Source organism: Penaeus chinensis, chromosome 9 (genome assembly GCF_019202785.1).
Source record: "Penaeus chinensis breed Huanghai No. 1 chromosome 9, ASM1920278v2, whole genome shotgun sequence".
Taxonomy (NCBI): domain Eukaryota; kingdom Metazoa; phylum Arthropoda; class Malacostraca; order Decapoda; family Penaeidae; genus Penaeus; species Penaeus chinensis.
In genome coordinates, this window is record NC_061827.1 from 2,725,276 (window position 1) to 2,740,327 (window position 15,052).

Sequence of the window (15,052 nt, forward strand, 5' to 3'; positions counted from 1 at the left end):
CCTGCCAGTGGAAGCATAGGGTTTGGCGCATATAGCTTTACCTTGAGGTGGTGCCATGCCAACTGAACTGATTTGAAAGGACTAACGTCTCAAAAGTTATTAGAAGAATTGGTGTCGACTGTTCTAAACCATCAACTTTCCTCTTGACCTTAGCCATATTTGACCAGCCGATTGACTTGACCGGGCCTTGATTAAGACACCCGTCTGACCAGAATAGAGGACCAAAGAGGTGTGATGCTAGCTGCAAGGCACGGCTGTGTGTGTGTGTGTGTGTGTGTGTGTGTGTGTGTGTGTGTGTGTGTGTGTAAATTTACATATGTGTGTATATATATTATATATAATGTATGTTTTTATATATGTATATATATATATGTATATATGTTTATATATATGTATATGTTTATATATATGTATATGTTTATATATATATATTTGAGTATATATAGATGTTTATATATATTAATATATTTATTTATATATACGTAAAAGAACCGTATTCATGTTGACAAATGTAGAAAAGGTATGGTTGAGAATTAATATCTTCACAGTACAAGAGATGCATTTGACCGGTTTCGATCATATCTTCGTCAGAAATACATACATCAAAGGAATTACAGAGTATATACATATCAGATATGAGCTGCCGAAGCACCTGACGACTGTGACCTCCGACTCGTTGTCCGTATAATGGCTGCCGTGACCTTGGATAGTTTGAACCTGTCTGATGCTTGTGTTGACATTATTCTCGGTTGCGATGTATGCAGCTTCCATGATGTTTCTTTTTGGTTTGCTCAGTCCTCCATGGACTATTTCTGCCTCCTTCCAGTTGGGTAGATGTCCAGCTCCATCTATATGTACCACAGTGGCGTTGGAGGTTCTATGGTGACGGATGTAGCTCGATTTTCGTTGATTCTGTGCTGAAACCACGGCCTGTTTCACCAAAGTATGCTGTATCGTACCTGCTGCAGGGTATGCGATATACAGCACTGTTAGGGTTGCTTTCGGGCTGCTTCTTGTCTCGGATCACGTCATGTATCTTCTTCCCGGATGTATTGGCGATTTTCACAGTATTGCCGAAGTATCTGCTGATCGCCTGGGAAATGTTACATGGCGTAATGTGAGAAAATTACTAGAAGGGGGTGCAGGGCTTGATCTTGCCAATATATTCTCCGCCTTCTTTCTGAGGTTTAGCAGGAAGCCTCTGGGATATCTGTGTTTCATGAAATAATTAATTGTATAGGCAACCTCATCCTCAAGAAATTCAGGGATGCAGATCCTCAGTGCTCTGAGGAAGAACCCAGTTACAACACCGGACTTATTGTTTTATTGCTGTGGGCGGCGTAGTAATGGATAAAGAAAAAAAATGGAAGCTGCATGTATCGCGACCGAGAACAATGTCAACATAGCATCGGAAAGGTTCAAACTATCCAAGGTCACGGCAGCAATTATACGGACCCCTACGTTCTCACTGTTTGGCGTTTGAAAATGGGTCGTGACGTCGCTACTTGAGAAATTGTTGATGCTTCTCGTAGCTGTGTGTGTGTGTGTGTGTGTGTGTGTGTGTGTGTGTGTGTGTGTGTGTGTGTGTGTGTGTGTGTGTGTGTGTGTGTGTGTTTGTGTTTATGTGTGTGTGAGAGAATAACAGGGTTACGAGGACAGTGAGTTCCAAACACTGGCTGTCCGAGATTACCTACAGACTGTATTTTCGTCTCACAGTTGTATTCGTAAATAAGTAAAAATAAAACCAGTTTCTTAAGTAGGAAAGGGACCACAGACGCGATCCTTATCAAAGCTTAAACATCTGTATGGCACCCCTAACCCCTTCCATTGTTGTGGCGAAAGTAACAGTGTATAGTTCCAGTTATCACAAGGATATCTACACATATATTCTCATCTGAATACTTGATAGAACATGGGATGAACATGTACTCAAGGTAAGATTGCTAAACCATACGTCATTTTTTTACAGCCATATCTCCCATAGTTGACTAGCCAATAATTATCCTCTAATTAAAGCTATTACATGGATCCCTTAAAATTCCGAGTATTCAAATGCTGCATATACTTATGTACAATGTTTTTGAGTCTGAACATAAAACAGCTTTATGGCAAGAACACTGAACCAGGCTAAATGTATCCTATCTAAGTGAATGATGGGCCGATCTATATATTTGGCTTGTGCTATGAAGCCATGAATCTTTTTTTTTTTTTTTTTTTTTCTTTAGATACAGTGTGTTTTTCATGTTGTCTCAAGGGTGAGTCTGCTGAACTATGGACATAGCCATCTTCTGTCTATAGATCTTATCGGGTTGGCCGTTTTAAATAATGATTTATATCAAATTATTTTCTAAACAAACAAGATAAAAAAATAATAATTGATTTAAATCAAACTTTACTTCTACTTAAAGTAACATGGAATTTAAAGGAGAAGTATGAAAATAAACACATAATTACACCTGAGGGATAGAATACTAAAAACTTCCTTTTACATAGCCGCGTAAGTAGGTCCTCTTCTGACCGCTTCAGTGTTAAGTTAGACATATTCTCACTAACTCTGACATCAATCTGTTCCCTAGCCAATTCTTTATGTATATCTTCAGACAGATACACATGGTATATCATCTTGTGTCCTGAGGGATAACAAGACGTTGCCCACCTTCCTGGTGTTATCTTGCAGAAGGATAACGATTGTTTCTAAAGTATTTTACTATATGCACCACATTCTCTTTAATATTGCCAATTTTTCAGATCATGAGTCAGTAGATTCAGAATATGTGCAGTACAGGCATAGGTAACCAGCTTCAGTTCATTTCCCTGTTCTAATAGTTTCTTCGTTTTGTTTACATTACCTGCTTCATCTCTCACAATGCTACCAACATGGCAACCAAGTTCTTTACGCTTCTAAATTGCTGATTTTGAGAGTTCTTCTAGATATTCAACTGTATGAGGCTGGCCAGTTGTGTTTATTGTATCCACTAGATATATATGGCCATTTGAGGTTGTCACTGAGGAGGATATTGTCTGCATTTTATTTCCTTTCTCTAGGAGTGTATCCTGGCCTCAACATCGAACCGGTTTACAAAACTGAGGATGTTCTACCAATCTAAATGAAGAATTGGTTGCAAAGACTATCTTAGCGACTTCTTCAACAAGGTTTGCTTTTTTATAAGGAGTTGTCTTTGTAACAAATGTGTCAAAGTTAATGCTTTGAACTTTGAAAGACTTGTGGCAGAAGTTGGACATTCTTTCTATTATGCTGGAGTTGCAACGCTTTTTTGAGGCACCTTTGGAGTAAGTGATGTTGAATTTGATGCATTAGGTACACTTCTGAAAAAGAAACCCAAGTTTGTAGGATAATATACATAGATGTATATGTATATATGTTTATATATGTAATATATATATATATATATATTTGTTTATTTGAGGTTGTATATATACGTATATATACGTATATATGTGTGTGTATATATGCATATGTATATATATGTATAAATATGTGTATATATGTATATATATATGTATATATGTGTATGTATATATATATTTGTGTATATATATGTATATGTGAGTATATATATATGTATGTATATGTTTATATATATGTATATATGTGTATATCTGTATATATATGTGTATATATATATATGTGAGTATATATATATGTATATATTTATGCATATATATGTATATGTGTATATATATATGTATATATGTGTATATATGTATATATGTGTATATATGTATATATATGTGTATATATGTATATATGCATATGGAATGTGTATATATATATATGTATATGTATGTATATGTGTATATATATGTTTATTTATGTATATATGTATGTATGTATATATACATATATGTATATATATATATATATATATATATATATGTATATGTGTATATATAAATATGTATATATGTGTATATTTGTTTATATATATGTATATGTATATATATGGGAGTATATACATGTATATATATGTATATATATGTGCATATATGTTTATATATATGTATAGATATGTGTATATGTTTATACATATATATGTGTGTGTGTGTGTGTGTGTGTGTGTGTGTGTGTGTGTGTGTGTATTATATATGTGTATATATGTATATATATAGATATGTGTATATATATATATCTATATGTATGTGTGTATATATATATACATATATACATATATATGTATATGAGTATATGTATATATATGTATATGTGTGTATATGAAAATGTATATATATATGTATATTTATTCCTCCCCCCCCAAAAAAAAAAAAAAATGGCTCATCCAAATCCTCTTTTGACCATTCAATTTGTAGCTGCTGACATTTTTCTCTGTGAGATTTCATTCTTGCTACTATTCCTTGTAAATCAAGTTTACACTGTTTGCAAATAGCTCGCCATCCTTTCTCAGACTGGATCACTCTTCCTACCAGATGCATTAAGCCTTGTGGTCAGTGAGCTCAGGAATGAGTGGCTGTAACGCCCAAACTGCTACACAGAGGCACAAGTACGGCCATGTCATTATATGGTATATACAGGAACGGGAATCAGGACAGAGAGATGATGTAATCCTGGCCAGTGGCTACTGGGCTGCTTGACAGGTTCAAACACGTTGTAACCAAGTGAGAGGTGATGCAACATGCTGTTCAAATGTGGTTTAAACTAATGTATAGAATATATAATAGATTTCCAAATACTTTCATGCTGACAGAACAATATCTGATATAAATCAAAATCTGTTTAAAAATTGATTTTAATTCTTAAAAAATCAGAATTTTTAGGAAAAATATTTTTGTTTAACCACGATTTGTATTCTAAAACGCCTTTGTTTGAAAGGCTATTGAACCAAGTCTTGTGATTATTAGTGTTTAAACTTGATGAATTAGGCCAAATCCCAGCAAATGGAGTGGTAACCAAAATAAATAAGGGAGAGAGATGTTTCCTTGTGTTTCGCCCTTGACATCAATAATATTAGAAGATCGAAGGAAACACTTGATTATCTGTATTAAGGGGAAAAAAATATCAGTGCATTGGAAGTAAAAGTTTATGTTACACAGATCTCTAGTGCAAAGCAATTTGGCAGTTAGAGTGAACACAAATGATTTTTTTACATACAAATTAAATATGTTAATGTACATGATGGATTAAACACAAAATGTGTTTCTGTGCATAATGTCTCTAAGTGTATAAAACATACCACAAGTACAGATCACAAGCTCACATTGCTTGATGGTCAGTCTTCATCCATACACATCGAAATCCTCGTTCTCGCTACTAGAACATTCAATCTTGTCAAAATCGTTTGTGCTTTCATATTCTGGACAAACATGGTGTTGTTTTACTGGCTTCACCACGATATGGGTATTATATTCCTCAAGTGTTTCAAACTCTTCCTTTTCATAGATATGAGTGTGTTGTGGCCAATTTTCCTTTTCTACACTGCAAATCTTGCCTGCTGCTAAATCTTCAAGAAACTTTATGATGGTAGGAGCTCCATCGCCGAATCTTTGCGATTCAAAATTGGGGAGGAGAAAAGAAGGCACCTTATCCGCCCGAATTACTTCCTTATCTTCACTGATGAGGACCATGCCTCGAAATATGGACATCACTCGTTCCATGAAGTTCTCATTATTCCAGGATTCTTCTTTGGTCTGCGAGGATAACTCCTTGATGAACAACGTCTTTATGATGTAAGATACAGGGACATTCAGCTTGAGATAAACATGATCCCATACCATGTAGTGATTCCTATATTTTTTAGGATACCACCAATCTGCCTTGAGCAGAGAACACAAGAGTTTACATGCTAGGATAACAACTCGTTGCTCGTCTGTGATGCTGGAAAGAATTTCAGCTTCTACTTCAGACAGGCTGTACCTCCAAGAATTATCTCCACAGCATGTAATACTTACCGGTACGTTTTTTGCTACTTCTTGTATATGTTCAGGTAACTGCGAGAAACAATTACCCTCAGGCCATGGAACACCTATAGCTGGTACCAAGTCTATGCTGGGCATCAAAACTAGTGGCCCATTCCGTTTCTCACTCCAAGTGACGAAAAGGGCAAGGCCTACTTTCGTCATTTCTATTCCTGGATAAATTATAGATAAGTTTGGACTTTCAAAACTAAACGTTTGTAGCGCCTTCCTGACAGCTTTTTCAAAATATTTCAGGAAGTTACTTCCTCTAAACAATTCTGGGTCTTCTTTGCATTGGACACTTATTTTCACTTCGTCATCAGTGCAGTCAAGTCTCTTGCAACTCTTTGTTTTTTGTTCAACATTGATGGTGACTTTACCTTCCTTAAAGCCATCGTAAGAATCTAGTTGAAGATTAAAGTCCATTTCATCAGGCAGTAACATCCGAACATTCTCAGCCACAGATCCTACATTCACTATATGTCCTTTGTAACGACTGTCAGCTCTGGCAATTGCTTCACATAATCTTTTCATTTCTTTTTCTATTGTGATCTTCATGCGGTAGATATGTGAATCATTGAAATCAACTTTCTTATCTAGTGCACACTGACGCAGAGTTGCAGGAGATGTAATACCGAGCCTTACACACTTGCCACGCAGCAACACCCGAGTGCTTACCTCCGTGCGACTTTCATTCATGATCTTATCTTCCTCCCAATCTGAAACAAGGTTGAGATGTACTGATTTAACATAGTCGTTATGTGCTTGCAATATATCATCTGGTGTCATACCTACAGCTGACTTGGCAGATTCACCTGGGAAATGCCTTAGGTACTTGAGGCAAGTTGAGTGGCCCATGAGGGCTGCCAGATGTGCAGGCATCATATCACCACTCACAGCTATATCTGTCTGTACATCACTGCGAACCAAATATTCTAATAGAGGTTTATGGCCTCTTTGAGCTGCTAGATGTATCAACCTAGACTTTGAACCAGGTTCAAGTTCCACTTCCAAGTCCACTTTGACTTGTTTCCTTATAGCATGAAGTGTGTGAACCATTCCCAGTTCTCCTATTAGACACATTGCTGAAGTTGAAGGATGACACAGTTGTTTTGAACTTTGGAGATCTGATAAGTAGTCTAGAAATTCCTGGACCATTGATGCTCGTCTTTTTTCTTTGATCATTAGTTCATAGAGAACATCTTCCTCTTTCTTCATAAGATGTGTGAGAAGGCCGTGAGGCAGGTTGTCTTCATGTAGCTTGGGTACGTGATATGGCATGATCTGCAAGTCTCTGCACAAGGTGACCATCATATGTTGCTCAGAAAATTCAAAGGCAGCAGCCAGAGGATGATTTCTATCATTAGGAATTAAATCAGTTCTGGCACCTCCCTGCACAAGAAAATGACTAGCCAAGGGCAGGCCAAGGCGTGCGGCTGTAGTCAGCAAACTCCAGTTATCCCCAAGATTATAATTCTCTGGCCAAGACGTCCTGTGTCCTCTTCTTTGTACCTCTTTCTGCAGTTCAAAGAGACCGTCTTTTAGAAGCTTCTCCTCTTCGCTGTCACCTTTAATACTGATCCTTTCTTCATATATACCCTTCACATACTCCTGTTGGGAAATATTATAATGTTTTAATTTAAATTAGACATTTTGGATGACATCCAATTCACTTATCTTGAATTAATTTTCGTAGATGGAAAATCATTCAATAATTCGCTGAAGTTAAAAAAAATTACTGGTTCATTGATTAAATGACCTGCACTATTACAGATAAAAACATATAAAAGTTTGGGTGTTACCACACAAATGTTGTCCTGTATATTAAACAGTGTCGCTTCCAGTATCTCATAAGCTCATACAAATGCATTAGGCTATTTCCTTAAATTTAATTTCTAATCTTAAAAGTGCTGAAGTAATGTTCCAGTTCTAGCAAAATGATTAGAGAACATTTGGCATTCCCATATTAAAACAAAACTTTCATTCCTCCACATACGGAACTGAGAATGGACTGATCAGGAAATATTAAGAAAAAGTCTACACACGACAAAAAAAAAAAAAAAAAAAAAAAAAAGACAATACCAACTGCAACAATACTTTATAAATTGATCGGAGGCTAAAATGTCATATTACAGTGGTACAGATCATATCTTCCTATTAGCTGTGACACCCATAGAGTAATTGAACACTGTTGCCACCTGTCTAAAGGTAGATCACGAGGACTTTGCAATTGTCGTATTCGATTTGGTAGTGTAAGGGTGATGGTTGTGGATTCTGTGCATCCCTCTCTCCTCTTGTACATATCAAGAGAAGAGAGGCAAATAGCTGTACATTTCTTTTCCCGTCTATCTAGTCTGTTTACAAGAAGGAAAGCAAAAGAAAATAACTCATTGGCTGTAAGAAAACTGATGCTAAAATGTCGCCTATTAATAATTTATTGTGTTTTTCTAAAATTGAATTGAAAATAACTCGCCTCCCTAATGATGGCTGGAAAGAGTGCAGGCAGGTCGGGAGTGCGGTGTGCAGCTTCAAGTATGGTGAGGCCATCACTACTAGTGGCAGTAATCGGCGCTCCTCCAGCCAGTAACAGCATCATGACATCACGCTGCCCTCGAGTAAGTGCCAGGTGAAGGGGTCCGGAATACCCATCCCGAGGCTCAAGTGGCACTCGCTCATGAAGAAGGCACAGAGTCTGTTCCACGTCACCCATGCTCGCGGCTCTCAGCATCTTCTCGAATTTCTCAGATAGGTCTTTCTCTTCCGGCGTTTCCAGAGGACCTAGTTCCTCGCATTTCTGGATGGAGTGATAAGAGTGATATTCTGTAAGAATGATGTCTTGGTCTAAACCTATCATATGCCATGAAATTGTAATTTCCATACCGTTTTTTTACTATTATGTAATCGTTTTCCGAAAGATTTATTTGACGTTTCATGTAAATTCATTACATCAACAAAAAATGAAAATTCATTGCTGCCTTTTACAATAAATCTCTCAGGTTTTTACAATATATATATGCATATACATATATATATATATATATGAATATATGCATATACATATATATATATATATGCATATACATATATATATATATATATATATATATATGCATATACATATTTATACTTGAATATAAATTTGATGCATTTTTTTGTATTTTTTTTTTTACCATTACAAACAAGTTATATGCTATATATAGTTTCAGGTGTATACATGAATTATATAAACATACCCATGTGTTTGTATTGGTGTGTGTGTGTGTTTGTGTGTGTATGTGTGTGTATGTGTGTGTGTGTGTGTGTGTGTGTGTGTGTGTGTGTGTGTGTGTGTGTGTGTGTGTGTGCGCGCGTGATTGTCAATGTGTATTTGCAGCCGTTTTTCTTTAGAGAGTTAGACACCATGAAATGGCATTGCTCACCAACACAGATAATAAAGAAAATTCAGTACGGCACTTCCCATAACCTCTCACCATCCATGAGCGGTGTATCAGTAATTGAGGGAGCTAGAAGTAAAGCAATATATATCCTTCTTAGAGAATTTGACATCCTTTTGGATAGTCCAATATAAACACAGACATACATCTCCTAGCGTCTTTGCGAGCTCAATTCGTTCCTTGTCCAAGGCGATCTCCTGAGGGCTTTGGCCCCGATGGTCCCTGAGCCTCGGATCCACCTTTGCATCCAAAGCCATCTGGGCGCGCTCGTCGTAAGGGTCCTTCCATCCCGCGGGAACCGACTTTTGGCTTGAGGTGTCTTTTTGGTAACGTCTGTCCCAGAAATTTCCTTCAGCCAAGAGGTGTAGGGCAGTCCGTCCTGGATGGAAATGTTAGCTTTATAATGATTGCCCACATCTTCTACTTCTTTTCATTTCATATTTGAAATTCTGGGTATGTAATGATCACGACCTTACCTTTGCAATCAACTGAATTCATGTATAGACGATGCGCCGTAATCAACCTCTCCACTTCATTGGAATCCCTCCAAACAGGATTCTGCGTACATACTTGCATACCCGCAATAAGGACGTGAGGCAAGGTGGCGCCCCCGATCTCACGCACAAAGCTAGGGAGGGAGATGCTTACGTCGCTCCTCGAGGACAGAATCTTATTCACATCTTCAATTAGGCCAGCCCACACTGCGATGAAGAGATCGTTCACTCGCTGACTATGGAGCTGTTGGGGTAATGACCATTGTAATAATGATGGTAATAATAATTATAAATTTGGAGTTTGTGTCAATGTTCAGTCGACCACACAGTCTCTCAGCGATAAATCTGCATTTATTACAAAAGTGTCTCATTAGTACCTTTGGAATGACTATCCATACAAACCAATGAAAATCATAACGAACATATATGTGTATAAGAACCCCTCCTTGTACTGTACTGTACCTTCATTGCTCTAATGATCTGCTGCTCTTCGGCCGTAAGTTTGGCTGGAGGAGCGTTTTTGTTGAAGGTAGCCACGACGTCTGTATGGCCGCGCGTGTGGGCCTCCTGTTCAGACGTCGTGGGTCTCCCGGTTACTGCTGTGCGAGGGTTAACACGTAGGATGTCGCTTAGCACCCTCACCATGGCCACCTTATTGGCACGGACGGCTTCCCAGAGCACGACCTCCAGCTGGGATATCTTTTTTTTTTTTTTTTTTGTTAAATGGGGAGAAGTGGTTAGACTGTTTATCCTGTTGTCAATGTGCTGGTGTTATAGAATAATCAAATATATAACTGATGCACACAAAATAGTCATCATCACTTTATTGTCGTTATTATTACAATAATGACTGTAAATAGTCATATAATCACTATTATTATCATTGTCATTACCAGTATCATTATATTTATCACTACAGCTAGCATTATTATCAACATCATTTTTACTATATTTATTCTTGCTTTCTTATTAGTATTATCTTTATGATTGTTATTGAAACAACTTGTTACTAAAACATCTATCAACGTCATCATTATTCTCTTGTGACTGCTGTTACTACTCTTTAAGGTTCAAAACTAAACGTTAAAAAGTAGTCCTTAATCCTTTTTCCGAACAATTCAATATACACACTTGACGCCTACTGAGATCCCTTTTCTCCAGAATGTCCGTCACCGCCTTCACCGCGTCCCACTGGCCATCCATGGCTGCTACGGTCGCCACAATACAGAGCCTTTCGAGGTCGGAGCTCTGGTAGTGAAGAAGTTCCATCGCAGCCTCGGAATTCCGCAAGAAAAGAGCCGAGAAGAGCCCGCCAAGCAGAGCACTTGGGGTGTAAGTCTGAGTCCTAAGTTGTGATCGAAGTTCGTTCAGGTTGGACTGCGTGAGGACTTGAATCAGCTGCTTGTCGGCGGTGGCTTCTCTGTCGCACTTGTGGAGTAGAAGGCCCATGGTCTTCCAGTTCTTCTCAGCGTAAGCTAGATTAAACGCGTTATCGCCACTGTTTAACCTGGCGCAGATGTTGAGGCCACACTAGAAAGATCATATGCATGTGAGAAGAAGATATAGGAAAATAATGAGAGAGAGAGAAGCTTGGATGATGTGGGGAGGGCGAGTCATTAAGTGCAGATGATTAGCAAGCAAGAGGCGAGGGCGGAGAAGGTATAGTTTACAGGCGGGATGTCAAGAAGACATGCCACTGGATGCAGGATGCTTCAGGAGAGGAAATTTTTTTTAAGAATAAGAGTTGAAATAACTAAAAAGGCATAAAGGTGAACAGCCACAACACGAAGTTGGGGAAAAGAGTAGTGGACACTCAGCGGAGAGGAAAGGTGATGACCTGCCGATAGTAATATGGTTCCATGCCAGGAAAGAGGACTATAGATGTGATTTTATTTTGAGAGTTACTGTAGCAGTAGAGGTAGCCAGGTGTTGCACTGTGTCTTCGTGGTTGCAGAGAGAGGAGTTAGGGTGTTGCGTAAGGAGGTGAGGACTGACAGAAAGAGATGTGAGGGTGGCAGAGGAAATAAATATGAAGGCAGTGTGACGGCTCTATTAAATAATGACGAATAGGTTGGAGGTGAAGGTGGGACTGCATCAAGGATTGGCTCTCTCGTCCTCTTTTATTTGGATAGGTAGACAGAAGGGATAATACAGGAGCCTCCATGGACTATGATGAATGCAAAAGACATACTTTGTGTTTTGTAGTAAGAGAGAGCAGGCTGAGGAGAGGTGGAGATGTCGCTGGAGACACGACGAATAAAAGTCACTAGGAATAGGAAGTAGCATATGTAGCAGAACAGTTCTTTCAAAGCACAGAACCACATTGCTGCTTACAGATCATCACCAAAAGCATTAGATGGGCGTCTACATGACGGAAAGGGAAACTTAACAAGACAGTAGTTAGAGAAGATTTTTAAGGTGATAAAGGAAGGTATGCTGGGTGTTGGGATAACAGGAAAAAGATGCAGAGGACAGATTATAGGGGAGACCTATGATCTGCTGTAACGACTCCAAATAGATATATAGATACAAAAATAGATATAGAGAAATGCTCTGTATATTTAGAAGTATGTTTCAGTATATGTTTATGTGTACTTATATGAGTGTATATGTATGTACATGTGTGGATGAGGGAGTTTAAATCTGCCTGTGTATTACACGCGCTGTACATGTGCGTGAGTCTGTGTATAGTAGATATACGTATATGTGTATGTAATTACCCTCGTGGACGAGAGTGTCATAGCATTGACGACTTCACTGAAGCCTTCCTTGGCAGCGGTCATAAGGGGCGTGTATCCTTGCTGGTCCCGGAAGTTAAGGTGGATGTGGCGGTGGTCCAGCAGCATCTTCACTATGGAGATGTCATTAGTAACGCAGGCGGCATCTAGCAAACACTGGAGATTCATCGGGCCTACGTGGTGCATTGCTTTCCTAAGCTTGTAGTCCTGTGGAGGGAAATGCAGGATGAACATCGAAATGGGTGAATGAAATTTGCGATCATGTCAAGGCAAAAAGGAGTAGAATCAGGTGATAAACAGGTTTTAGAGTGAAATTTTATGACAGATTATTATATGGATCCTTGGTGGCAAGAACAAAAACATAAACAATTTTAAAAAAAATAACATAACAATTACATTTTAGCCAACCATGAATTGATTTTTAATAAGAACAATTTCACATTACAGAAAGTAATAATACTACATGTTTCATACCATTAAGATATACCTTTAATCGATGCCTTTAGTTTATCTGTCCCGCAATAGGTAAATAATACCTCAAGGATGACACTCACTAAAATCATATAATTCTCAATGTGGCTGAAGCTTCTAGATATTTCCCCTTGCCATTCAAAAAAAAAAAAAAAAAAAAAAAAAAAAAAAAAAAAACGTCTGTCTCGTTTTATCATTATTATTTACATCATTATTATTTGCCATCTTATTGAATAACCTCTAATCTTCATTTGTATACTTTTCCCTAACACTTGTACCTCTAATTTTGTCTTTTTTTTCTAATTTCTTATACCTTCATTTTGTATTATCTTCCCTTATTTGTATGTAATCTTTTCCCATATTCTTGTGCCTGAAATCATCATTTTGTATTTATTATCTTAATATTATCCCATTCTGTTATTCTCCTACCGGGTACTCAAGGTCTTCGGGCTGAGGGCATCTGCACGGGGCGAACTCTTGTGAATCCTGAAACGCAGTCAACAGTTAAGAGAAAATAAGTCAGAATCACATATAGCAAATCTGGATATAAAATGTTCATGCTTTATATAGTACGATTTTTGAAATATTTGTATGATGATGTTGTTACTGAGGTCATTATTACTGCAACTTGTATCGTTTTTTTTTTTTTTTTTTTTTTTCTAGTCAACTATTTACATCCTTGGAAGTAGGATGTCTAATGACGTAAAATATTTGATTTTTTTTTTTTTTATGAGTGAAAATAATGCTTTCTATTTTTCTTACGTGGCCTTTCTTACTCCGAATGACATTTATTTGAATATTCATGAGTAAGAACAATGCTTCCTATTTTTCTTACGTGTTCAATGTCCGGAATCACGCCATGAACTGCCATGTGCTCCAGGAGATCCACCACGTCATCATGGGAACACGTTTCAGCTAAGGACTTTGCTCTGACCAGCACGTCACCTTCAAACTCATTTTCTCTCAGCAGAGCCCTGACCACACTGCTACCGGACGACCAACACGACCCAGCGGCTTCCAGCAAAGCCTCGTTCAGTATGAGGGCGTCGAAGGTGTAAGTCTCGAGTAAAAACACAACGACTTCCACCTGTTTCTCACTGGCTAGGAAGAGCGTGCCATTGAGGACCGCTGTGTCTACGTTGTTTCCGAGAACCCTTAGCTTCCGGAGTGAACCACAGAGGGTTTCTAGTGCGAGGTCGTCGTCTAACTTCGCTTCTAACTTAGGAAGGAGGCGGCCGTCATCAAACTTGTCGTGGGGAAGGAGGTGAGGCATAAGAACATTGGCGACGTCCCAGTGCCTCCCTTTGCACGCCAGACGGAACGCGTTGAAGCCACTCTTGCCTTTCGTCCTCAGGTTAATGACACACTGTAATTAAGAATATCTATTATATAATGTGTACATATGTGTGTGTGTGTGTGTGTGTGTGTGTGTGTGTGTGTTTGTGTGTGTGTGTGTGTGTGTGTGTGTGTGTGTGTGTGTTTGTGTGTGTGTGTGTGTGTTTGTGTGTGTGTGTGTTTGTGTGTGTGTGTGTGTGTGTGTGTGTGTGTGTGTGTGTGTGTGTGTGTGTGTGTGTGTGTGTGTGTGTGTGTGTGTGGTCAAGATAGATAGGTAAGATATGAACAGGTGGAGCGTTTCTTTCACTGCATGCTCTCTCTCTCTCTCTCTATCTATCTATCTATCTATCTATCTATCAATCTATCTATCTCTCCCTCTCTCTCTCTAGCTCTCTATATCTCTCTCTCTTCTCTGTCTCTCTCTCTCTCGCTCTCGCTCTCCCTCGCGTATATGATTGTGTGTGTGTGTGTGTGTGTGTGTGTGTGTGTGTGTGTGTGTGTGTGTGTGTGCATATATATATATATATATATATATATATATATATATATATATATATATATATATATATGTATGTATATATACATGTATATATACATATACATATATGTATTTATACATGTATATATATACATACATATATGTGTATAT

The 15,052-nt window shown here is 38.2% G+C and overlaps 1 protein-coding gene across 1 annotated transcript in view; it reads right to left on the reverse strand.

The window, feature by feature from the left end:
• Positions 1-5,253: 5,253 nt before the first annotated feature.
• Positions 5,254-15,052, reverse strand: part of LOC125028609 — a 15,556-nt gene continuing 5,757 nt past the window's right edge. The window contains exons 5-14 of the mRNA XM_047618077.1: positions 13,904-14,434; positions 13,498-13,554; positions 12,580-12,804; positions 10,991-11,389; positions 10,322-10,558; positions 9,842-10,103; positions 9,512-9,744; positions 8,401-8,725; positions 7,691-7,695; positions 5,254-7,542 (exon numbers count right to left, since the gene is read on the reverse strand). Of these exons, the coding sequence (XP_047474033.1) occupies positions 5,254-7,542; positions 7,691-7,695; positions 8,401-8,725; positions 9,512-9,744; positions 9,842-10,103; positions 10,322-10,558; positions 10,991-11,389; positions 12,580-12,804; positions 13,498-13,554; positions 13,904-14,434 (4,563 nt within the window). The remainder of the gene's footprint in view (positions 7,543-7,690; positions 7,696-8,400; positions 8,726-9,511; positions 9,745-9,841; positions 10,104-10,321; positions 10,559-10,990; positions 11,390-12,579; positions 12,805-13,497; positions 13,555-13,903; positions 14,435-15,052) is intronic.